This window comes from Rhinatrema bivittatum, chromosome 1, assembly GCF_901001135.1.
Source record: "Rhinatrema bivittatum chromosome 1, aRhiBiv1.1, whole genome shotgun sequence".
NCBI lineage: Eukaryota > Metazoa > Chordata > Amphibia > Gymnophiona > Rhinatrematidae > Rhinatrema > Rhinatrema bivittatum.
Window position 1 is genome coordinate 48,512,138 of NC_042615.1, and position 27,059 is coordinate 48,539,196.

At 44.5% G+C, this 27,059-nt stretch overlaps 1 protein-coding gene across 3 annotated transcripts in view; it reads right to left on the reverse strand.

Annotated features, from left to right (window-relative positions):
* The window catches only part of TTC29 (tetratricopeptide repeat domain 29), a 495,923-nt gene that overhangs the window by 234,662 nt on the left and 234,202 nt on the right, over positions 1-27,059 (reverse strand). For all 3 annotated transcript variants that reach the window (XM_029603106.1, XM_029603173.1, XM_029603232.1), the window contains exon 7: positions 21,307-21,392. In XM_029603106.1, coding sequence (XP_029458966.1) covers positions 21,307-21,392 — 86 coding nt within the window. The remainder of the gene's footprint in view (positions 1-21,306; positions 21,393-27,059) is intronic.

The window sequence follows — 27,059 nt, forward strand, 5'->3', positions numbered from 1 at the left end:
GGCATATTAGGGGTAGGATTGACATGCTATTGCCCTTTGTTTCTTATACTAATTTTTCCTTTGTTGGGCTCCTTAAAATACTCCTCCCCTCCAGTTTGTTTTGTGGACTGCATAAATATATATATTTTCTCCATGTCTTCATTTCCGATATTCTTTGTTTCTTTTATTTCTGTACAAATATGTTAAGCTTTGTAATTAATGTTGAAATTAATAAAAATTAAATAAAAAAAAAAAAGAAGAAAGAGTAGGATTACATGGTCAATTTTCTCAGTGAAGAAAGGGATATGGTAGAGTGCCTCAGAGATCTGTACTTGAACCAGCACTTTTAAAATATATGTATAAGGGGGAATCCGCCGAAGATGGTGCCGACTGAGGGGACGGCATGAGCGTGACTCCGATTTGACCTTACTTGCTGATTTACTTTTCTGTTAGCGATGCCGCATTCAGCATGCAAACGTAGGGTGAAAGAGAGAGCTTACCCCACAGCCCCTCCGGAACTCTTGCTATTGGGGCCGATGGACGCTCATGTCTTGCGGATAGTGAAATCGGGTGAGATGCCGTTGGAGATAGGGGTCAGAACAGCTTTGGCCACCCTCTCTCCGAACTCTTTGACATCCCTCTCACTGATCGACAGACAACCTCTGGCAAACCCTGCGAGCTCCAGAGAGGGTGGCCACCTGTCGGTGAGAAGTCCAGCGGAAGCGAATGCTTCTTTTGCTGTGGTGGGGACAGGAGACGCCAAGATCTCTGGGGAAGACAACGAGGGCGGCCCGGTTGAGGGCCTAGCTGGCCAACCTACAGGAGAGCTTGAAATGCTGGAGGAACTCTCTCAGGGTAAATTATATAGCCCATTGAAAGAAATTGAAACTCCGACGCCAGTAAGACCCATGAATATTTCTCTGGAAAATATTTGGGATGCAATAACTAACTTAGGAAATTATATGTCTTAGCAATTGAATCTGATATTTCAGAGAGTCAATTTGATAAAGAAAACAACTATTAAACTGGATCAGTTAAAGAAGAAAACTCAGGAAGACATGGGTAAAGTTCAACAAGATCTTTGTCAGATGTCTAATATACAAGAATATTGGATTAAAGAAAATTCTATTCTACAATCAAAAATTGAAAATCTAGAAAATGCAATGCGTAGCAGAAACTTGAGGTTTGTAAATTTTCCCAAACTCCCTCAGGTGGGAGCAAAAGATATGTTCAAAAAATATTTACTTGAACACTTTAAAGTTCCTGAAGAAGCGGTTCCCCCTACTTCTTTATTATTTGTCGCTATATAAGAAGCAAGAACAATCTAAACAGGGAATGGATATTCTGACTCCTAACTTAGATATTACTGCTATGTTGGAAACTTCAGATTCAGATTTAGCTCAACCAGCTACTATGGTGGTCACTTTTGTCTTCAAAGCAGACCAGGACTGGGTTTTTCGACTTTTCTTTAAATATCATTTAAACCCTTTTCTTCAAATGAAAGTCAGAATATATCCCGATGCTTCTCGTCAAACTCAGAGGAAAAGACATCAGTTTTTTTTAATGCGCTTGAGGGTTTTGTAGATAGGGGGAACATTTGTATTAAAATTTCCTTGCAAATGCATAGTTAACTATAAAGATTCAAGAAACATATTTTTTGTTCCTTCCCAATTATCAACATTTCTAACTGATAAACCAGTTTCAGTAATAACAGGCCCTGAGATTGTTCCTTCTGACTCCCCTATTATATCCAGGCCAGATTTTGTATCATACTCAGCTTTTCTGCTAACCTTCCAACCCTTATTCCTCTGAAATCAGTATGTAAGTAAATCGGCTGCTGACAATGAAACTTCAGCCCAAATTCCAGATGTGACACATGCTCTAATTGCAGTAAATCTGGTCAGTGTCCTAATGCATTCCTTTTACAATTGGATGAAGAGGGCGAGGGGACCAGCTCATGAAATCACTAAGAAGTGACAGATTCCTCTTAGCTGGGAGCTTTGTTCTAAGAATCCATAGAAAGCACAGCATCCTACATGTCTTGTAGAGCAGAAGCCAAGCAGTTTTGCAGCTAGCTTTTGTAAGGTAGGTGTTTGATAATAAAAACTGTGTTATTCTTTGAACATATGTGCTGACAGGAGCTGGCTGCCTTCTCTTCACCAAACATGTAGAGCCTTAACTGTAAGGATAGGCAGTGTGACAATGGGGAGGAGTAGATTGTGTGCAGTCATTAATCAGACACCTTTTGTAAGCCTGGTATGACTTACATTTCTGGAGTTATAGCAAACAAGCACATCTCTTCTGTTACTGTGGAAGCATATGGGACATGGATGCCACTCCATAGACATTTCAGCTGCAGCTTACTTCTGCATAATGCACTGCCTATCAGCATCTCCATATATCACCTCATCTCTGTTCAAAAGTATAGTAATTGTGACAGGGCCATGTCTTATGTGCACCTTCATTCCCTATGTGCTTTCATTTCAGGAGAAAACACAAAACTTGAGAAAATACACCCTAATAACTTGCTTGGACCTTGGCAGTACTCACATCAGATGCCTTTTTGCAGAGGTAAGTGGTACCTGAGGATGTATACCTGATTGGTAGTCTCTCTTACTCATACCAATGTTAGAGGTGCAAGCTTAGCAAAGAACTACCAATAATCAATGCTGATGTAAGGGGAGATAAGAAGGGACTAATTCATACTGAAGTGAACTGCATAGCTTTATGCACCCCCTTTATATAACTAGATAACTAGAAGTGATGTGCTGCTGCCAGGCTCAAAAGCTGACAACAAGCTGTGATGTCCAGCCAGTGGGAATGTCCCTTTCCATAGAGCACACAGCTTAGGAGAGAAACTAGAACCGTGTGACAGGGCCCAGTCTCCCCCTTCTGAATGCAGGCCATTGCTCATTCTTCTGCTATTGGTACCACCATTGAATGACATAAATGTCCCAGAGGAAGTTGTAGCTTGTATTTTAACAGTTACTATATCTGAAACTAATGGTTTAAGTCTTTCTTTTGTATCAACACATATGAAATGAATTACAGTATATTACATTACCAACATCCAGATCTTATCCCACCTCCCAAGAGGCTCTCCGTGTGCTCCCATTCTGAGCTGAGACCACTCCACTCCCACTCCCTTAGAGGCCCTCCCCCCCCCCCCACTAATGACCCCCATGCACATCCTGAGCAGAGACCACTCTCACTCCCATCCCCCCTAGAGGCTCCCTCAATGATCCCCATGCTCATCCTAAACTGAGACCACCCTCACTACCCACATTCTACTTACCCCCACATGGGTATGATGCTTCATGGTTGAAGAGAATGAGCAACAACCACCAGGCAATTTTGTTGTGCCATAGGTTTCAGCATATCCCACAGATGGGGAACAGATTGACCTCATGTTTTCACCACCAGGAATGCAAGGTGTTGGACCTCTCTGGGGGTGAAATTAGGCTGCTGGGTTGGTGGTTGCATTTTCCCTGTGCAATGCCCCAGTGCAACTGGAAGTTGTACGTCGCAGAAGCATACACATGGATGAGGTACATGCATTTGTGCACAAATGTATGCAAAAGTGCACATGTACTTGTGAATGCAAAGATATGCATATTTTATATCATGCATATGCATGTCAGCGCATATTACAAAATACACTTCAGCCTGTGTGTCTGCTATTTGGTTCTTGCTCCATGGGACATAGACAGCTATTTGATATATCTTCTGGGAAACTGCCTATTTTCATATTTTGCAGGCTTTTTGATAAAGATTAAAAGAGCTGTTCGTCCTTGCCTGTTGAACTGGAACATCACTACTTGGTTGTCTGGATCAACACCATTTTCTCCTTTAACCAGGAATTGAATACATTTAGGCCATTGAAGATTGGTCCACATAAATCATCTAGAGCCGAGGGAAATCTTTCCTGTAGAGAGCAAGTACTATGAGAACAAAGGTCATTCAGATGAGCGCCAAGTCCTTAGTTGGAGGCATCTGTGGCTAGCATATTTTGAAAGTGAGGTTGATGGAAAAACTGATTCCAATAAATTTCAGGATATAGTTACCATCTCAAAGAACGGATGAAAGTGCTGGATACATTTATTTTGTGGGAAAATAGTTGTGGTGTTGGTTCCACTAAAACTTCAGATGCCAGTGAACCTCTCTCATGTTGACATGCAAAAGGGGTAGCATGGACTGTGGCCTAACATCTTCATATAGAAATGGGAAGATGCATATTTCTGATCTGAAAGGGGATTATTTTGGTCATTTTGTGTACTCTGCTGAGGCAGGCTCCTATGAAGTTTATTATATGGAGTTGGCTCCAAATTGCATTTTAGAAAACTGATGATGAATCCTAGTGAATTAAGGGTATTCATTGTATGGAGTGTGGAGGAACAAGCATTTTAAAGGGTATGCTTAGATATGAGCCAGCCATCTAAGCATGGAAAACAAATATATTTGTTCTTTCTTACATGAACATCAACTACTGAGAGGCATTTTGCGAATACTCTGGATACCGCAGAAAAGCTGAAAGGGAAAACAAATTTTGGTAATGTTCATTGGCTATGGTGAATAAAAGACATTTTCTGTGAGCTTTGTGAATGTGAATGTGAATATGTAGGCATCCTTGATATCTAGGGTGGTTAACAACCAATCTCCAAATGAGAGAGGATGGTTCTTAAAGAGTTCACCCTGAACTTTTCTTTCTTATGGTGTTTGCTGAGATATCTGAATCCTAAAGACCTGATTCACTAAGGGTTTTTCCCATAGATACAAAATGGGAGAAAAGCTTTAATGAATCTGGCCCTAAGAAAGGATGGAGACCATTCATCTTCTTTGGAATAAAGTAGTATTTGGAATAGTATCTACATTCCCTTGTAAAATGGGGACTGTTTCTACTGCATTTGCAGCAAGAAAGGCTGACAGCTCTTTTTGGAGGAGTTGGAGCTCTGTTGCATTTGTGAAGTGATTTTTTGGAGAACTGTTTGCGGAAGAGGATTTGAAATTCAAATGGTATTCTTGTAGTATGATCTTTAAAACTCAATCTATTGTTATGGCAGACCCCAGTGGACAAACACTGAAGCATTCCCCTGACTGGAAGACATTCAGTGGGGAAGCTTTGTTGAAACTATAGTCAAAAGCTAAAAGTAGTCTTTCACTATGCTTGCTGGAGAGTCTTGGGCTGTGCTGTCCCTAGCACATGGCCTACTCTGTTGTTAATGCTACTGTTGCAGGCAAGGCTGCTAACAGAAGTAAGTTTGGTACCTTTTTCTTGCATAGTAGAAATGTTTTCTGTAGTACTGAAGCTGATTTTTCCTACTTGTAGATGGCTGTTCACTTGTAGCTGATGATAGAGTAAGGAGAGTGGAACAGTAATCTTTAATGAGATACGCTCATAAGAACAAGCCATACTGGGTCAGATCAAGGGTCCATCAAGCCCAGCATCCTGTTTCCAACAGTGGCCAATCCAGGTTATAAGTACCTGGCAAGTACTCAAAAACTAAGTTTATCCCATGCTACTGATGCTAGTAATAGCAGTGGCTATTTTCTAAGTCAACTTGATTAATAGCAGGTAATGGACTTCTTCTCCAAGAACTTATCCAAACCTTTTTTAAACCCAGCTACACTAACGACATCCCCTGGCAACAAATTCCAGAGTTTAATTGTGCGTTGAGTGAAAAAGAACTTTCTCCAATTAGTTTTAAATGTGCTACATGCTAACTTCATGGAGTGTCCCCTAATCCTATTATACGAAGAGTAAATAACCGATTCACATTTACCCGTTCTAGACCTCTCATGATTTTAAACACCTCTATCATATCCCCCCTCAGCAGTCTCTTCTCCAAGCTGAACAGTCCTAACCTATTTAGTCTTTCCTCATAGGGGAGCTGTTCCATTCCCCTTATCATTTTGGTTGCCCTTATCTATACCTTCTCCATCGCAACTATATCATTTTTGAGAAGCGGCGACCAGAATTGTACACAGTATTCAAGATGCGGTCTCATCATGGAGCGATACAGAGACATTATGGCATTTTCCGTTTTATTCACCATTCCCTTCCTAATAATTCCTAATATTCTGTTAGCTTTTTTGACTGCTGCAGCACACTGAGCCAACGATTTCAATGTATCATCCACTATGATGCCTAGATCTCTTTCCTCAGTGGTAGCACCTAATATGGAACCTAATATCATGTAACTATAGCATGGGTTATTTTTCCCTATATGCATCACATTGCACTTATCCACATTAAATTTCTTCTGCCATTTGGATGCCCAATTTTCCAGTCTCACAAGATCCTCCTGCAATTTATTACAATCCACTTGTGATTTAACTACTCTGAATAATTTTGTATCATCTGCAAATTTGATTACCTCACTCGTCATATTCCTTTTCAGATCATTTATAAATATATTGAAAAACATGGGTCCCAGTACAGATCCCTGAGGCACTCCACTGCCCACCCCCCTCCACTGAGAAAATTGTCCATTTAATCCGACTCTGTTTCCTGTCTTTTAACCAGTTTGTGATCCACAAAAGGATATTGCCACCTATCCCATGACTTTTTACTTTTCCTAGAAGCCTCTCATGAGGAACTTTGGCAAATGCCTTCTGAAAATTACATCTACAAGTTCACCTTTATCTACATGTGTTAGGTTTTGTGTGTATATGGGCCCTGGCCCGAGGTAAGAGATGGTACCGCCCTCTGTGAGGAGCCCCGTGAGCCTCACAGTCAGGAAACGAGGTCTCAGCTGTGTGAAGTGTAGAGCAACAAGTGCTAGAGAGAGAGAGCAGAGATGAGAGGCAGAGGAAGCTAGAGGGAGTGGCCCCTGGTGGTGGAGTCATGGAACGTCAGCGCAGGGAGCTGACGATAGTTCTAGCTAGAGAGTCCTTGAATCTTTATTAGAGAAGTAGTGTAACACTGCCCGCGGAGAAGAGTGTCGGAGCAAGACACACAGGCGCTGGGGTGCCCCCAGGGTCTGTGAAGTGGGGTACACCCACGGAGTAGTCCTCTGTAGATGATGGTACAGCAACGGTCCGCAGAGCGGGGTACACCGGTAAGGGTCCTCGGTAGCGATGGTACAGCAAGGGTCCATGGAGCGGGGTACACCAATGAGGGTTCCACAGTAGCAATGGTACGGCAATGGTCCACAGAGCGGGGTACACCTATGAGGGTTCCTGAGTAGCAATGGTACGGCAATGGTCCACAGAGCGGGGTACACCGATGAGGGTTCCTCAGTAGCAATGGTACGGCAATGGTCCACAGAGCAGGGTACTCACTGTAGCAGGGTGAAAGTTCCAGAGAAAGCCCCAAGGAACAGAGCAGGCAGAAGTCCTAGGCAGAAGGCTCTCTGAGGAGCGGATAGCCAGAGACAGGAAGGACCCATAAGGAGCGGGTACCCGGAACATCTCACACCACGGAAGCAGGAGCTGGAACAAGAGTCTGTAGCGACCGATGGGTGTAACAACATGTTTATTAACCCCTTCAAAAAGGTGAAGCAGATTTGTGAGGCAAGACTTGCCTTGGGTTAAGCCATGCTGACTTTGTTCCGTTAAACCATGCCTTTCCATATGTTCTGTGATTTTGATCTTTAGAACACTTTCCACTATTTTTCCTGGCACTGAAGTCAGAGTAACTGGTCTGTAGTTTCCCAAATCGCACCTGGAGCCCTTTTTAAATATTGGGGTTACATTAGCCACCTTCCAGTCTTCAGGTACAATGGATGATTTTAATGATAGGTTACAAATTTTTACTAACAGATCTGAAATTTCATTTTTTAGTTCCTTCAGAACCCGGAGATCTATACCATCCGGTCCAGGTGATTTACTACTCTTCAGTTTGTCAATCAGGCTTACCACATCTTCTAGGTTTTCTGTGCATGGAGCATTAGCAAGCTTTTTATGAATATCTTAAGACAATTTGAAGCCTGGAGCCATGCTACCATTCTGGCTCCAATGGCTATTGCATATAGCCTGGAAGATGTATCATATGCATCATAAACTGATCTAACTGATTATTTCCCACATTCTTCTGCTTCTTGAAGTGCAAATACATAACAAGCCATAAGGTGTCTGAAGGCAGCAGCTGGGTCATGTCTTGCAGCTCTTGCAAAGAGTTATATATGTATTGTATGATATATAATTGATGAGCAGCTATTGTAGAGATTAATATAGCTGACTGAAAAAACTTTGCTATGGTGTCAAGCAACTTGGCATCTTTTCCTGGAGATGGACTGGAAATGTGTTTTGGAACACTTTGATTTTTTTCAAAGCTGATTCCACTACTGTTGACTCATGAGGGAGCTGTACCTTTTGATGACCAGCACAAGGTTGAACATTGCAGTTGAGATCTAATTTCCTAGCTACTGGAAATGTAGACAAGGGTATCTGCTTACTCTCCTATATCCTGGTTTGGAGTTCCTATAATACTCTGTGAATCAGAAAAGTAACTACTTGTTTTGATACTTCATTCGATATATGATATAGTACACCAAATATATCCTCTCTTGGTTCTGACTCCTCCTGTAAAATAAATGGAATAGATTTTGCAATTTTTTGAATAAAAGCAGAATCTGACATATCCTTTGGCGGAGATGTATTTCTGTGTGAATGTGGAGAGGGGTCTAATGGAAGACATTTGGACTCAGTGTCAGAATGCTAGAAAGATAAGTATACAATGATTATGATTCCTCTTGTGCAGGGGTTCCCAAACTATGGCCTGAGGGCCACCTGCAGCTCTTGGGTGGATTTCATCTAGCCTCCAGAAGAAACAGCAGAAGAAACTCTTTCTAGCCTGCAGTGGTGGTCGTGGGAACACATTCCACTTCCACTACCAGTTCAGATGAAGTTAGAAGTGCAAGCGACAGCACATAGGAGCAGTATGGGCTGCAAATGCTTGTGCAAGGTTACTGCTATTTGGTTGTGTTATGCACTGCTGATGTTAGTCCTGGTTGTGCAGATAAGAGTCTCTCGAGCTGAAGACAGGGAGAGTAGTTGCAGCATATCAATATAAGTTTTTGGCCATTATGGAGGTTGGTGCAGGCCATGAGGAGGAAGGCACTGGTAGTACTGAATTATAGGTTCTGCCGGGCCACCAGGGAAGCCAGGGAAGGATGGTACTTCTTGGAGCCTTCAATGTGCTGCAATGTTTATAGAACTGTGGAGGAGGAAGCATGGACATCCTTCCCCAAGGATGTAGGCTCTACAGGTACAGACCACAGAAATCCTCATTATTATAACTCACATACCAAGGACAATTGTCTCTCTCTGGATTAGGGTTGCCAAAGGGGGTTGCTTTGCTTAAGCCACAAATCTGTTATGTTGCAAGATAGGGGAGTAAAAGGAGGAGGAAAGGGATAAGAAAGGAGAAGCAAAGAAGGAACAAGAGTGCATGGAGGCATGTGAGAGAGTGTGCCCCACAGACAAACACCTCATCCTGCCATCCAGTCATCCTCCAACCTCCCTATCCCCTACTTCCCTAGGCAGTAAGATATTAGGGAGAGGGGAGGGGAGAGGCAGGAGGCAAGGTTACCGGGAGTGTGGCAGGGTTGCCAACCTTGAAGAAATCTAGAAATGTTATTACTGATACTCTATCACACCCCTATACCCTTTGAAACCCTGTCCCCTGCCTGCCCCCTTCCCCAGCAAGTCAAATCATTGAAAAGGCCAGACATGGTTTCTCCTTAAAGCCTTCTCAGCACACAAATCTGAAGGGCTCTCCCTTCTTTCCTTCCTCCCCCCCCCCCCCCCAATTCAGCAAACTCTGAGGAAGATCTAACCCTCCACCTGGTGAGTTGAAATGTCCTATATGGCCCTTCTCTTTAAAAGATTGAGGTCGTCAAACAATACTATAAGTTGGGCTTTGTGATGTTGTCCTACCTTTAGAGGCCAGGGAAAACTTAGACTTAGACTGTGATTCAGTATGCATCAATTCTGATATGGGTTGATAAAGCAGAACAGTGGATTGAATTTCAGATTTGGGGGCTATATTTGCCAAAATGGAATTCATCTGTTCTAGCTGGGAGTGAAGAGCTGGAGAGTCTAGTATATTAGTAAAACAGTTTTGGAAAATGTCATGGCACATTTTTCTCCCAAGGGGTGATATTTCTATTTGGCAGGGTAATTTCAGTAGAGCTAGACGACTCTGGAATTAGAACTGGCATAGAATGAACTATTTTTTTTGCCAGCTCAGCGCTGATATCTGAGTTTCGGTGCCAAGATGCTGTTGGCGCCAATAAGGATGCAGTACCTTTACTTGTGGTGGCACCAATGAAGACTCTGCACTGAAGAGTGATGGTGCTGAAGGCACTTTCCTGTGCACCAATGTGTTGTTGGTGCCGGTGGGGCCTGTTCTGGCTCCTGAATGCTTCTGCAGTGAAGAGGGGAACATTTCTCCCTCTTTACTGGAGAGAATGCTGCCTGTGCTGAGACTTCTTTGAGTCATGATACTTAGAATGACAGAACTCTGGAATTTTAGATTTTAGCAATGGTTCCTCAGCTGGCAATGGTTTCCTTTTAATCAATTCAGAGAATTCAGGAGAATTTAAGAATTATTTTAATGTGCAGCTTCACATCTTCTTGCCCTTGGGAACATTTGGGTACTGGCAGCACAGTTTGGTACATTATGTGATAGGCAAAATCTGAGACATGTTGATCAGACAAAGGCATTTTTTTAGGAGCAGCAAGGGCAGATTTGAAAGCTTGGTTTTCTCTATGCCATCATAAACAGGACTGAAGTGAGGTTGAACTCAATTCTGAGACAAAAGTGTACAACTAATAAAAATTTAAAAAATGTTTTTTGGAGACTTGTGAAAAAGAAAAAAGGAAAAAACATAAAATACTTTACAAAGTGAAGAAAAATAAACACAAAAAATGTGACAAGTTGCTTACATAGGGGCAGATTTTAAAAGACTTACAGGCGTAGGGGGGGTTACACGTGTCAGGCCTATTTTCAAAAGGCCCAGCGGCGCACATAAAGCCCCAGGACACGTTTAAGTCCCGGGGCTTGAAAAAAATGGGCGGGGTGGTCCAGGGCAGGGCGGGGGCATGGCCAGAGGCCTCTGCAGAGCCACTGGGCCGTGGGATTGTGCGCCGGCAGTCAGCCGGCAGGCATAACGTCTACAACAAAAGGTACAGGGGGGGGGGTTCTTTAGGGCTGGGGGGCGGGACAGGGAGGGTAAGCGCCGGGTAGCACGCCCAAATGTACGCCGCGCACGTAGGTTTTAAAATCCGGCCCATAGTGATATAGCATTGTTGGCAGAAAAAGATCAAATAGTCCATCCAGTCTGCCCAGCAAGCTTCCCATGGCAGCAACTGCCACTCCAAGCAGGTTATCCCCAAGCGTCCACCAAGGGCAGTAACTGCTACTCCATACAATTTACTCCCATGTCTTATGTTAAGGATAGTAATACAAGAAAAATCAAGCAACTGTCAAACCAAGAATGAAATTACTGCCACATGTTTACGTGGTGAGCAGTCTTCCTGATAATTCAGACAATGCTGCTTGAATGTTCTTTACTTTTGGACTTGGCCATAGAAGCTATTTCTCCATTGTCAACGTATCACTACCTCAGACTGTATCACTACCTCAGGCCCAGTGTTGGCTGTCTTCAGAATCCAATACCCTTTTTCCCCACCACATTGTCAAAGCAGAAAGCGATATTGCAATTGTGTCAAAATCATCAAGACTAACTGGCTAAGTTGTAGGTTGGTTAAGGTGTAGGTTACCCCATGCCCCCTGTCATTCATTAACATTTTCGAGCCTTTAGGGATCCACAGTGTCTATCCCATAACCTTTTGAATTTGTTTACTGTTTTCATCCTCACCACCTCTTCTGGAAGGGCATTCCAGGCATCTACCACCCTTGTCCATGAAATGTTGAGATTACTTACCTGATAATCTCCTTTTCCTTAGTGTAGACAGATGGACTCAGAATGAATGGGTAAAGTATGCTCGTGCTAGCAGTTGGAGACGGATCTGACGTCAGCACGGGTATATATACCCCCACAGGAAGCGTAGCAACTCAGTAATCTTCCTTGCAAAAGCTGTTATGGATGTGTGTACTGACGCTCAGTGAAATAGTGAAACAGGATTCCCTGACCGATTGATAGTAGCTGCAGACCACCAGCATTCCCAACCGGAAGGCGTCGACACCTGGCAAAAGGGGACGCTCTTATGTAAACAAATGACATAGCTTACCTTGAATCGGTGAAACCCATGTACACTGGCAGCTGGGCGGGATGCTGAGTCCATCTGTCAACACTAAGGAAAAGGAAATTATCAGGTAAGTAATCTCAACATTTCCTGGCGTGTAGCCAGATGGACTCAGAACGAATGGGATGTAGAAAAGCTTTACTCCCAGCCTGGGTGGGAGGCTGCCTGAGGACCGTGTAGGACTGCCCTCGCAAATGCTGTGTCCTCCCTGGCCTGGACATCCAGACGGTAGAACCTGGAGAAGGTATGGAGGGAGGACCATGTCGCCGCTTTACATATTTCTGCAGGCGACAGCATCCTGGATTTTGCCCAGGATGCCGCTTGTGCTCTGGTAGAATGCGCCTTGACCTGTAGAGGCGGAGACTTCCCGGCCTCTACGTAAGCTGCTCGGATAACTTCTTTAATCCAGTGGGCGATGGTGGGCCGCGAGGCCGCTTCACCTTGTTTCTTTCCGCTGTGCAGGACAAACAGATGGTCCGTCTTTCGTACTTCTTGTGTCACTTCCAGATATCTGGGCAGCAATCTGCCAATGTCGAGATGGCATAATAAACGCCCTTCTTCAGATTTCTTCAAACCCGCCGTGGTAGGCAAGGATATGGTTTGGTTAAGATGAAACTGTGAAACCACTTTAGGTAGAAAGGAGGGAACCGTACGAAGATGGATAGCCTCAGGAGTGAGTCTGAGAAATGGATCACGGCAGGACAGTGCTTGTAGCTCTGAGATGCGGCGTGCTGAACATACAGCCAGCAAGAACACCATCTTCAAAGTGAGAGAACGGAGAGACAGGCCCCGAAGGGGTCTGAAGGTGGATCCCACGAGGAAATCCAAAACTATGTTGAGGTTCCACAAAGGCACTGGCCACTTCAGTGGCGGACGAATGTGCTTGACTCCTTTCAGGAAGCGAGAAACATCTGGATGCGTGGCAATGGTCTTGCCATCCCTCCTGGGACCATAGCAAGACAGTGCAGCCACCTGAACCTTGATGGAGCTGAGGGAGAGACCCTTCTGAAGTCCATCTTGCAGGAAATCCAACACAATAGGGATTGTGGTCGCATGTGGATTGGTGCCATGAGTGTCGCACCATGCTTCGAATACTCTCCAGATCCTTACGTAGGTGAGGGATGTGGAAAACTTGCGAGCTCGGAGGAGTGTATCTACCACGGGCTCCGAGTAACCTCTTTTCTTCAGTCTAGCCCTCTCAATGGCCAGACCGTAAGAAGGATGGGACCTTGACGTAGAAGGTCCCGGAGAGAAGGCAGGGGAAGAGGCTCCCCTGCCAGTAGTCTTCTCATGTCCGCGTACCAGGGTCTTCTTGGCCAGTCTGGTGCCACTAGAAGAACTAGGCCCCGGTGCTTCTGAATCTTGTGGATGATGGCGCCCAGCAGAGGCCAGGGAGGAAAAGCGTATAGCAGAGTCCCTGGAGGCCATGGCTGCACCAGGGCATCGATCCCGTGAGAGAACGGATCTCGCTTGCGGCTGAAGTATCTGGGTACTTGAGCATTGGACTTGTCCGCTAGTAAGTCCATGTCCGGAATCCCCCATTCATCCACAATCATCTGGAAGGCTGTGGGGGACAGCTGCCATTCCCCCGGACTTAGGCTTTCTCTGCTGAGGAAGTCTGCCGTCGTGTTGTCCCTTCCGGCAATGTGGACGGCAGAGATGTCCTGAAGATTCACCTCTGCCCAAGCCATCAGTGGGGCTATCTCGAGGGACACCTGTTGGCTTCTGGTTCCGCCCTGTCGGTTGATGTATGCCACCGTGGGGGCGTTGTCTGACATCACTCTGACTGCTCTGTTCCTCAGTCTGTGAGCAAATCGTAGGCATGCCAATCGGACTGCCCGGGCCTCTAGACGGTTGATGTTCCACCCTGACTCTACTCTGTTCCACCGCCCTTGTGCGTGAGTTCTTCGCAGTGTGCTCCCCAGCCGCTCAGGCTGGCATCTGTGGTGAGCAGAGTCCACGTGGGGGAGGACATCTTCGACCCCCTGCTCATGTGGTTGGGCTGCAACCACCACCGTAACTGGGTCCGCACTCTGGCTGGAAGAGGTAGATGCACGGAGTAGTTTAGGAAGCGGGGACTCCAGCGAGAAAGCAGGGAGCGCTGTAGAGGTCTCATATGGGCCCTTGCCCAAGGTACCACTTCCAGGGTGGAGGCCATAAGACCGAGAACCTGCAGATAATCCCAAGCTATGGGCCGACTGGCTCCCATCAAGGACAGAAGACGCGTCTGAAGTTTTAATCTTCTCTTGGTGGTGAGACTGACTGTGTCTGCCTGGGTGTCGAACTGGACTCCCAGATATTCCAGAGATTGGGAAGGCTGTAGGCAACTCTTGTTTCGGTTGACTACCCATCCCAGGCTTTCCAGAAGGGCGATCACTCTGTTGGTTGCCCGATGGCTCTCCTCTCGTGATTTCGCCCTGATCAGCCAATCGTCTAGGTAGGGATGGACAAGGATTCCTTCCCTTCTGAGCGCCGCTGCTACCACTACGATCACCTTGGTGAAGGTTCGCGGCGACGTGGCCAGCCCGAAGGGCAAAGCCCGGAACTGGAAGTGGCGTCCCAGCACCTTGAAGCGTAGGTAGCGCTGATGATCCTGATGAATCGGGATATGCAGGTAGGCTTCTGATAGATCTAAGGCCGTGAGGAATTCTCCTGGCTGTACTGCGTTCTTGACTGAGCGCAGAGTTTCCATGCAAAACCTCTGGACCCGTAAGTATCGGTTGACTGACTTGAGGTCCAGTACGGGCCGGAAGGTGCCCTCTTTCTTGGGTACCATGAAATAAATGGAATAATGCCCAGAATTCATTTCCCATGCAGGTACCGAGATTATGGCTTTCAAGGCCAGGAGCCTCGCCAGGGTAGCTTCCAATGCTGCCTTCTTGTGGATTGGACACGAAGATTCCACAAACCTGTCCGGAGGGAGATGATGAAAGTCCAGATAATACCCCTCTCGGATGATGGCGAGGACCCACTGGTCCGATGTAATCTCGACCCATCTGGGGTAGAAGAGGGTTAACCTGCCCCCTATGGCTCTGTCCCCCAGATGGATCGGCTGATTCTCATTGTGAGGCACGGCCGGGACCTGAACCCGGGCCGGCTCCTCTCTTGTGCTGCTTGGTCCGAAAGGACTGATTCCTGGCCTGAGGACGAGGTGCCTGGTAGCGACTCCTATAGGGAATGAAGCGCTGGGAGCTCCTACCCCTGGAGGGCCTTGGAAAGGCGCACTGGTTCCTTCTGAACCGATCTTCCGGCAGTCGAGGTACTGGAGAGGCGCCCCATGTGCTGGCCAGTCTATCAAGGTCACTGCCAAACAGGAAAGAGCCCCTAAAGGGCATTCTGGTAAGGCGTGTCTTTGAAGGAGCATCGGCTGACCAATTCCGGATCCAGAGCTGCCTCCTGGCGGCTACGGAGGATGAAATCCCCTTGGCTGTTGTCTGGACTAGGTCTGACGCAGCATCCGTGAGGAACAAGAGAGCTGACTCCATGTCTGCTGCTGGAGCATTGTTCCTAACCTGCGACAAACAGGAGCACGTCACCACTGTGCAGCAGGTTGCAATCCGCAAAGATAGAGCTGCCACCTCAAAGGTCTGTTTCAGAATGGCGTCCAGTCGCCGGTCATGAGGCTCCTTGAGGGCCGCCCCCCCCCCTCAACTGGAATGGTAGTGCGCTTAACCACAGCGCTAATCAGGGCGTCCACCTGAGGGCACGCCAGCAGCTCCTGAATAGCCGGCGCCAGGGGGTACATGCCCATCAGGGCCCGACCCCCTTTGACTGAGGCCGCTGGTGCAGCCCATTCTAAATCTATCAGTTGCTGTGCTGCTTGCAAGAAAGGAAAATGGCGGGCTGTAGGACGAAGGCCTTCCAGCAGAGGGTTCTGCGTAGAGGGTACCGTAGCGCTGGGACCTGTAATAGCCAACTCCGCCAGGCACTGAGATATCCACTTCTGGAAGTGGAGATATCCTTCTCCACTTCCAGGACTTCAGAACCATCCTTCAATCAACGTTATTCTCGAAAACTGACTACTGCAACGCTTTACTCCTGGGACTCCCCATCTCAGCCACCAAACCTCTACAGATGCTCCAGAACGCAGCAGCCAGAATCTTAACCAACACCAACCGGCGTGCTCACATCACCCCCATCCTCCGAAGCCTACACTGGCTGCCTATAAAATACAGAATCATACATAAAGCACTCACTATAATCCACAAAACCATCCACAAACAGCTCACACTGGACCTTCAGACCCCTTTCAAACACCACTCTTCTGAAAGACCCATCAGAGAAGCATACAAAGGAACCCTACAAGTCCCACCTACTAAATCCACCCGTCTAACTTCCACCAAAGAACGTTCCTTCTCCACAGCAGGCCCAGTCCTTTGGAACAAACTGCCGACTGACATAAGACTGGAACCATGCCTTCTTACTTTCCGAAGAAAACTTAAGACTTGGCTCTTCCTCCAAGCCTTCCCTTAACTCAAAATGTTCACATCAGACTCAGCCCAAGGGATGGGACGTTTACTAATCCCAGTACCCTTCACGGGTTATTCTCTTCGAGTTAATTGCTTTCTGTCTACTTCCTGGCTACTTTAGTCCCCAAGTTCATCCCCCTTGTTATATGTAACTCTGCTTCAGCTCTCTTGTTTGGTTAACTAGTTAAACCCCTAAGTTCAATGTAAACCAGTCTGATATGAATCCCTTCATGAAGACCGGTAAAGAAATATGTTAAATAAATAAATAAATATCAGGTCGGAGAGATCCTCTTTAGGGAAGAACCGCCTCATGGTTCGGTATGGCTCAATTCCTGAGGGAAGTTCCCCCTCGTCCGGGGGTTCGGACTCGTCCGGTGAAACATCAGGGTCCGTCTGAACTGGACTGTCGGGAGGCGGGAGGTCCCGCCCACGATAAGGGCGCGAAGGTCCAGGGACAGGATCCACAGGAGCCGCAACAGCAGCCGTAGCCACAGCAGCAGCAGCAGGGCCTGGACGGGAAACTGATTGCATCTGTACAAAGGCATGAATTCCCTTAAAGAGATCCACCCAGGAAATGGAAGCAGTCTCTAGGTCCCCCGGGATTCCAGATTGGTCGAGACTGCCCGCTAAATCCGGGGTAGCCCCTGGGGTACTGTCAGCAAACCTCGGTTGAGACTGGTCCCGGCCCAAGGCTCCCACGGCCTCCTCACATTGGGCACAAAGGGAGTCTGGTTCTTCACTGTGCGTGGCTCTAAGCTGGCATGCAGAGCAGAGGCCGAGGGCTTTAATGCCGGAATCAGGAGGCGCTGCCGCTGAAGACGCTGAGGCATTCTGTTCCATTTGAAAAATGTGCGCTGGATAATATGCGGCAGCAATATGCGCTTAATACAACAGGCTCTTGATATAATAGGCGCTCAATAATAAGCGGCAGCAGTATGCGCTTAACACAACAGGCGTTTAATAATATGCGGCAGCAATATACGCTCAATACAACAGGCGCTTGATATAATAGGTGCTCAACAATATGCGGCAGCAATATACGCTTAATACAACAGGCGCTTAATAATATGCGGCAGCAATATACGCTTAACACAACAGGCGCTTAATACAACAGGTGCTCAAGAATATGCGGCAGCAATATACTCGCAATGCAATCCAATATGCGCTCATCAGTATGTGGTCAGCAATGGACGCTTAATGCTATCCAATATGCGCTCACCAGTATGCGGTCAGCAATGGACGCTCAATGCTATCCAATATGCGCTCATTAATATGCGGTCAGCAATGGACGCTCAATGCTATCCAATATGCGCTCAGTAGTCTGCGGTCAGCAATATACGCACAAGGAAATACAATATGTGCTTAGTAGTATCCAATATGCACTCAATGATATCCCATATGCGCTTAAGCAGAAACAGGCGTCTATCATGAGCGCTCAATACCTGAACAAGGCAGACAAAATGGCGACCTCCACGGCGTGCCACATGCAGGCAATGCCGCCGATCCTCGTTCCTCGGAGACCAAAAGTAAGAGATGTACGCCTTACCTGATCCTCGGCGCTTCCCGGCTAGAACCCGGGCGGTCTCCGGCTGTGGAGGGAGAGGGCAAGTACCTTCACCGCCGCGTTTGAGGAAATGCACCCGCTGCCTTGTCCACGCCGGGACCGAGGCGCCTCTCTCGCCACGCCCGAGCCTCGCCCGGGGGCTACGTCCCTGCCGTGATTCGGCCACCGGACCGAGGTCTTAAACCTCCGGGGGATCGCGGAAATCACCCCGGGAAATTCAACTGGGGAGGGACCCCAAGGGTATCACCGCAGGAGTGCAGGGCTCGATGTTGCTGTAGAAATTTAATAAGAAGAAAGTAGAAAATAGAAAGTAGATTGGAAACACCCTCAGCGAGCGTGCAGGCTCTCCAAACTGCTTTGGAGACGGAAATTACTGAGTTGCTACGCTTCCTGTGGGGGTATATATACCCGTGCTGACGTCAGATCCGTCTCCAACTGCTAGCACGAGCATACTATACCCATTCGTTCTGAGTCCATCTGGCTACACGCCAGGAAAACATATTTCCTGATATTGGTTCTCAGTCTTCCCCCTGGATTTTCATTTTATGACCCCTAGTTCTACTGTTTCCTTTCCAACAAAAAGGTTCAAAGTTTGTGCATCATTAAATCCTTTCAGGTATCTGAAGGTCTGTTTCATCTCCCACAAGCCGTAAGAAACAAAAGACTGAGAAGACTCGCACGGTGGCAGCTGTGTGAGAATACCTGCGCATGCTCTGAGAGATTCTTCGGTCTCACTACTGTTGGCGATGTCACACATGTGGGTGGTTGATTAATATCCTGCTTGTCCACAGAGAATAAACATATTTCACTTTTTTTTGTATCTCACGGGTGTTTTTCTGGAGATTATCAGTTAAAATTTAAAATCAGAATCCCCAACTATAAATTATTCAAGTTTTATGTTCACTGTGTTATTTTTCTTACAAAATTTAAACTTACATGAAAGACTACGCCAATGTGTTTTTGAGCCTGCTCATTTAAGGATCAATTTACTAAGCTGCATGCATGCAGAGGAGCTCATTAATATTAAAAAATGACTAACACATACATTCTGCACCAAGCCTCCAAAAACTAACTTTCAGCAAGAGCATTGGCAAGCTAATGTACCTACCAATGCTGTCGGCATACAATTGGGCAATAAGCTTTGAATGTGCTGCTCCCAGCCCCCAGACTAGATACCTTGTCCCTTTAGATAAATTCTGTTCCCACCTGAATATTCCAAAAGAAGATCCCATGGTAGCTTCCCCTTTCATTCAAAATCATAGTCCAAGTGATTCCTTTTGTTCTTGCCCTGTTGATACCAAATTTCAAAATGGTGCTGGTTAACCCAAGGGTCTCCTTTTCTCATCACATGCAGGGCAAAAGGGAACATTGGCAACCAACACCATTTTGAAATTCAGTGTCACTCTGGCATAAGTGAATGGGCACCTTTTCTGCTCTTGGAATTCCTTGGACTACAAATTTGGGTAAGATGGGTGCTATGGGGGACGTTTAGACACCCGGGGAGTGGATTTTTCCTCGGGGATTCTGCTGGGGGTGAGGAGAGAGATGTGCTTTTGAAGAGAGAGAAAATGTGCTTTTGGAGGGCAATACACTCAGAGATCCTTTATGTGGATCACAGTGAGGGTTTGGAGAGGCAGTAGCACGTGTACATTACCACTGCTGCTACTGTATGCAGGTTAATAGTGTAACAAACAGAATGCCAGAAGTGCCCACAGTATATAAAAGACGCTTTCATTTATAGACATTGACCAGTCATAATAGGCTTCATCGTGGAAGCAGTATCACTTTATGACTCAGTCTTACTTGTAAACATCGGTCAGTTACCAGTGAACATATATATATATATATATATATATATATATATATATTTATTTTTTTTTTAATTTGCTTGGTGAGTATAACTTATCTTAAATATTACCGCTGTTTGTTAAATAACTCTGAAGCCTCTTGTTTTTAACATGCCTGACACGGGTCCATGTTTCGAACGAAGCCGTTCTTTTTCAAGGGCTTAATAACAGTGTTGTATTTGTAGTCTTTTAGATCTTGAGCATGGCGTTTCCGCCTTCTTTTTTCCCCTTATTTATTACAAATAAGGCTGAGTCATAAAGCGATATTGCTCCCACAATGAAGCCTATTATGACTGGTCAATGTCTATAAATGAAAGCGTCTTCTATATACTGAGGGCACTTCTGGCATTCTGTTTGTTACATCAGTATCTGCCATAGTGCTTAATATCTAGATATTGGGGATTACGTGATTTACTACTGATTGCAGGTTAACAGTGCCATACTGCCAATGTGAAATTTATTATGGGCTTAATGTTCTTTACTATATCCCAAAATGGGCCTGGCCAAAATGATGCATGTTTTTAACATGCTTCGTAGTAAAGTTCAAATCCTGCTGTTGCTCCTTGTAACCTTGCTCAAGTCATTTATTTATTTTAAATTATTCTATACCGACGTTCCTGTATAGAATACAGATCACACCGGTTTACATTGAAACAGAACAGTCGCTTGGGAGCAATACAAGGAACATTTAAAACAAGGAACATTTAAAACAAGTAGAATAAAACTTCGATACAGGTTAAAAGTTGCGGTACATTCCAGTAAAGACAGGGAAACTGGGAGGCTGTTAAATATTAGGTGGAGGACTCACAACTTTGAAGAGCTGGGTAAGGGAAAAGCATTGGGATACAAATTGCTTCAAGTACAAACTTTAGACTGTAAGCCCTCTGGGAACAGGGAAATATCTACTGAACTTGAATGCAACTTTTCTTGAGATACCAATGAAAAGGCTTGAGCTAAATCTAAAATAAATAAATTAGAAATGTAACACTGACACATACAAAAATATCTAGGAGGAAAATCAGGAAGGAATATTCTCCTACAAGTTCCTTTTTGAATTATGTTACAAAGAAAATGGCAAGGTTGTATAAATTTTCTTCACCAAAAACAGCAGATCAAGTATTCTGTTGTTGTAAGCTAATACTTAAATGGAAAGGAAAATGCGGTTATTTCAGAAAAACAATAAAACAACATAAAATGATGACACCTTGAGAAAACAGATTCTGACTCAACTTACTGATATTGCTGACTGTGGATTTCCAGTAGACAAATATGCTAAGCCTAAACGATAAGCAGACTCTCCTTTAATCTTATTGTCACCACCTACAAAAGGAAACCAGACTGATTATGCATACAGTACACACACAATACACTGAACTGTTACAGCTTCTCAGATTCTGTTAAATTATATGCTCAAATAGTTTTCATTTTGCATACTGTATAAAAACATATTGCTCTCGCTCTCTTCTAATAAACATTGCAGGTTATATTTGAAATCTTCATTTTCTCATATAACTTGCTTCCTAGAAAGTCAGTTTTGTAGACTACAATTTACATAGAGGCTTGCATTTTAGTAACAGAGTTTTATGAACCATTATCTTAAAAGAAAAGAGGAAATATGATTTTTGTGCTTCTGCACTATGAAATACAGACAAAAGAAACTGTACTGCCGTTCTATAAAAATTGGCCCCTCTTCTCAAGCTACACACTATGAGGCTGATTTTCAAAAAAATCTGAGCTCCTAAATTTAAGATCCAAAATTAGATCCTCAAGTTGGGTTCCTATATTTAGCGAAATTTAGGCGCCAAATAGGTTCATTTTCAAAGGAGTTATGCATGCCAATGTAACCTACTCTTGTATCAATTTTCAAAAGCCATTTAACTATGTTAAATTCACTTATATGCAAATAAAACCTATTGATAATGACATATACTGTAGCAATTTTCAAAAGCCCACTTATACGGGTAAAATGCATTAAAACTGGGTTTTACATGTATAAATAGGATAACTTTGAAACATGCATGCACGTGTCCATATACTGTACATAGGATATGGGCATGAGCAATTTTTCTATAGCATTTTATAACATGCACAATTCACATACGCTCATGTTATAAAATGTGCATGTCTGTTACACAACACATGCGCTTATATAGTCCTAAACATGAATACATATGGTGCACTGAAACCACATATTTAAATGCATTGAACATGCATATTTCACCCACCTATTTTAAACATATACACACAGGGGCGGATTTTAAGAGCCCTGCTTGCATAAATCCGCCCGGATTTACGCGAGCAGGGCCCTGCGCGCCGGTGCGCCTATGTTCAATAGGCCTACCGGCGCGCGCAGACCCCGGGACTCGCGTAAGTCCCGGGGTTTTCCGAGGTGGGCGTGTCGGGGGCGTGTCGAGGGGGGCGGGCCCGATCCGCGCGGCGTTTTTGGGGCGGGACGTAGCGTTTCGGGGGCGGGCCGGGGGGCGTGGTTACGGCCTGGGGCGGTCCGGGGGCGTGGCCGCGCCCTCCGGACCCGCCCCCAGGTCGCGTCCCGGCCCGCTGGTGCGCGGGGATTTACGCCTCCCTCCAGGAGGCGTAAATCCCCCGACAAAGGTAAGGGGGGGGGTTTAGACAGGGCTGGGCGGGTGGGTTAGGTAGGGGAAGGGAGGGGAGAGCAAAAGAAAGTTCCCTCCGAGGCCGCTCCGATTTCGGAGCGGCCTTGGAGGGAACGGAGGTAGGCTGGCCGGCTCGGCGCGCGCCGGCTATACGGAATCGATAGCCTTGCGCGCGCCGATCCCGGATTTTAGCAGATACGCGCGGCTACGCGCGTATCTACTAAAATCCCGCGTACTTTTGTTTGCGCCTGGAGCGCCAACAAAAGTACACGAACGCGCCGTTTTTGTAAATCTACCCCACAGAATTTATGCGTGAAAAAAAATGAGGACTTAAAATGCATAAGTACCGATTTCCAAACGTAACTCGGCCAATTTTATAACATGAGTGCATCAAGGAAATGGCCTGTTTTGATACTTAGTCCAGAAATACACAATAAGCAGCCTAATGTCCAAATATTTAAAAATTTATTATGTAGAATCAGAATATGCAATGAGCCCGACTCCAGCCGAGTTTCGCCCTCTTTCAGTAGGGCTGCATCAGGGGCTAAAAACATACAATAAATGACATTAAATATTATAAAATTAAATTATTAAAAACTGATAAAAACATATAATAAACAGACATTCAAAATGAACATATAAAATGAACATATAAAATGATAACATGGATGTTTGTAGTGTGAACATGAAAATAACTAATGTATCATGAACATAAAAGTAAAGGTGGCAATAAATAGCTAAAAAAAGTAGCAAATATAGTAAAAGCAGCAATAAATAACTAAAAAGTGACAAATACCTAAAAAAGTGGATATTGCCTTTAAATTTATATATGGCTAATATAGATGCCCGATAAAATTACTAAATGAATTGCTCTCCAAGTCTTCTAGAAATTGAAAAAAGAAAAGAGAAAAAATGAAAAAACAGGAAAAATAATAAATGTGTAGAAAAAAGTGATTACTATAACATATCAGAACAGGATTTGTTTCACAAATGTGTGAAGAATTCAATGCTTACAATTTGCATATGTAAATGTTAAATCTTCATCAGGGAGTTGTAAGTAAGACCTGTGAGAGGTACCTATGGAATTAATGTGTAGATACCCTATGAACTTTACTCCACAATTCTATGATAAAGTTAGCTATTAATAATACCGTTTACAATTTTTATCGCATAGTGAGCTATCATAGAATTGATATAATTTGAGTGATTATTCAGTAGGATTATTCTGAAAATGCTGCTAATTTATTTTGAATGCATATTTATTATTTTTTTCATATCATTTTGGTACTAAATATGAAATATTTACATATCACCTTTTTCATTTTTTTTGTTGTTTTTGTGATTTCAAGGTTATATTTCATTCATAGGGTATCTACATGTTTTAATTACACAAAAATATTATTTTGATTTCTACACATTAATTCCATAGGTACCTCTCACAGGTCTTACTTACAACTCCCTGATGAAGATTTAACATTTACATATGCAAATTGTAAGCATTGAATTCTTCACACATTTGTGAAACAAATCCTGTTCTGATATGTTATAGTAATCACTTTTTTCTACACATTTATTATTTTTCCTGTTTTTTCATTTTTTCTCTTTTCTTTTTTCAATTCCTATAAGACTTGGAGAGCAATTAATTTAGTAATTTTATCGGGCATCTATATTAGCCATATATAAATTTAAAGGCAATATCCACTTTTTTAGGTATTTGTCACTTTTTAGTTATTTATTGCTGTTTTTTACTATATTTGCTACTTTTTTTATTGCCACCTTTACTTTTATGTTCATGATACATTAGTTATTTTCATGTTCACACTACAAACATCCATGTTATCATTTTATATGTTCATTTTGAATGTTCATTTTGAATGTCTGTTTATTATATGTTTTTATCAGTTTTTAATAATTTAATTTTATAATATTTAATGTCATTTATTGTATGTTTTTAGCCCCTGATGCAGCCCTACTGAAAGAGGGCAAAACTCGGCTGGAGTCGGGCTCATTGCATATTCTGATTCTACATAATACATTTTAAATATTTGGACATTAGGCTGCTTATTGCATATTTCTGCTCTCACGGCTTTATTAAGCAGCCTTCCTTGCTGTTTTGTCAGTTGATACTTAGTCCACCAGTTTGCCCAGTCCTTTTCCAGGCCATCAAGACCCTTCTGGTTCTTCAGCCTGAAGTCCTCTCAGTTTACCCAAACCTGTCCGCAGTCAGTACTATACAATAAACACATTTATCACTTTTGCCAGATAATTTGCAGGGGTAAAAATACACAAGCATTTTGGAAAAGGTACCCCTGTAGGTGTCTTTTAAAATAGCAATTTACATGCGCATGTGTTAGCCCCCATCCCAGAACTCTTCAGACCACCCCATTTTACACATGTATATTTGTGCATAAAAGAGAATATACATGAGTACTTGCAGCTTTTTAAAAATACAGAATACGTACCTAGCGGCTACTTGCACGCATGTGATCATATTTGCATGCATAATCCTTTTAAAATGTGCCTTTAAAAGAGTGTAAATGCTTTTGAAAATTAGGCCCTAAATGCGAAAACATTAGCGCTGCACGGCCATGATAGTTCCGGACAGCCTGTTTCAGGCTCCGGGGAGAGGGAGAGAGGGAGAGAGGGAGAGAGGGAGAGAGAGAGAGAGAGAGAGAGAGAGAGAGAGAGAGAGAGAACCTTACTATAGTGCCTATGCCCTACATAGGTATTTGAATCCCTATGGGAGGCTACCTACTAACTCGGGGTGGGGATTAGGTATGAGCGTCGGGGGTTGGGGGCCACTTTCGCATGCCACATGAGACCTACGGACAGAACAGTGGTCTCTAGTGCAGATTTGCTGGCCGTCGGAGTGAGGACGCTCACTCCAAGAAGTGGTTTGGGCAACGTTCTCTCTACCTAGCTTGATGGACACTCTACCTGGGCAACAACATGCTAGGTGGAGAGAATGTTGGCCAAATCTCCTCTTGGAGTGAGCGTCCTCACTCCGACGGCCAGCAAATCTGCACTAGAGACCACTGTTCTGTCCGTAGGTCTCATGTGGAATGCGAAAGTGGCCCCCAACCCCCGACGCTCATACCTAATCCCCACCCCGAGTTAGTAGGTAGCCTCCCATAGGGATTCAAATACCTATGTAGGGCATAGGCACTATAGTAAGTCTGTCTCTGTCTCTCTCTCTCTCTCTCTCTCTCTCTCTCTCTCTCTCTCTCTCTCTCTCTCTCTCTCTCTCTCTCTCTCTCTCTCTCTCTCTCTCTCTCTCTCTCTCCTCTCTCTCTCTCTCTCTCTCTCTCCTGAAACAGGCTGTCTGGAACTATCGTGGATGGCGATACTCCTTTTCTGGCCCGTAGCGCAGTCCATAACGCGAGGTTGGAGTTGTAGTTAAAAACCGCGATAGCAGCCGCGCTAACACTGCGGCTGTTTCGCCGCACACGATACACAGGTTCCCGCTTTACATATGCTCCGCCCCCTGAATACCAAATGACTCAATCGCGTTAACAGCTGTTAACGCGATTTGCGAATTTATCGCATGCGGTAAAGTGCTTTGAAAATGAGGCCCTTAGTTAACTAGTTCTGAAAAATCAGTGCTAAACTCCAAATTTCGTTTCCCCACCCTACTACTGCAAGTCCCTCTTCCTAGGCCTTTCAGCCTGTACCCTAAAGACTGTTACAGATGCTACAGAACTCAGCAGCATGGGTAATAACTGGCAAAAGAAAATTTGATCATATCACACCCATCCTTATAAGAACATAAGAAATTGCCATGCTGGGTCAGACCAAGGGTTCCATCAAGCCCAGCATCCTGTTTCCAACAGAGGCGAAACCAGGCCATAAGAACCTGGCAATTAGCCAAACACCAAGAAGATCCCATGCTACTGATGCAATTGATAGCAGTGGTTATTCCCTAAGTAAACTTGATTAATAGCCGTTAATGGACTTCTCCTCCAAGAACTTATCCAAACCTTTTTTTAACCCAGCTACACTAACTGCACTAACCACATCCTCTAGCAACAAATTCCAGTGCTTAATTGTGCATTGAGAGAAATAATTTTCTCCGATTAGTCTTAAATGTGTTACTTCTAACTTCATGGAATGCCTTCTAATCCTTCTATTATCTAAAAGCGTAAATAACGACCTCTATCATTATCCCTCCTCAGCCGTCTTTTCTCCAAGCTGAACAGCCCTAACCTCTTCAGCTTTTCCTTATAGGGGAGTGGTTCCATCCCCTTTATCATTTTGGTTGCCCTTCTCTGTACCTTCTCCATCGCAACTATTTCTTTTTTGAGATGCGGAGACCAGAATTGTACACAGTATTCAAGGTTCGGTCTCACCATGGAGCGATACAGAGGCATTATGACAT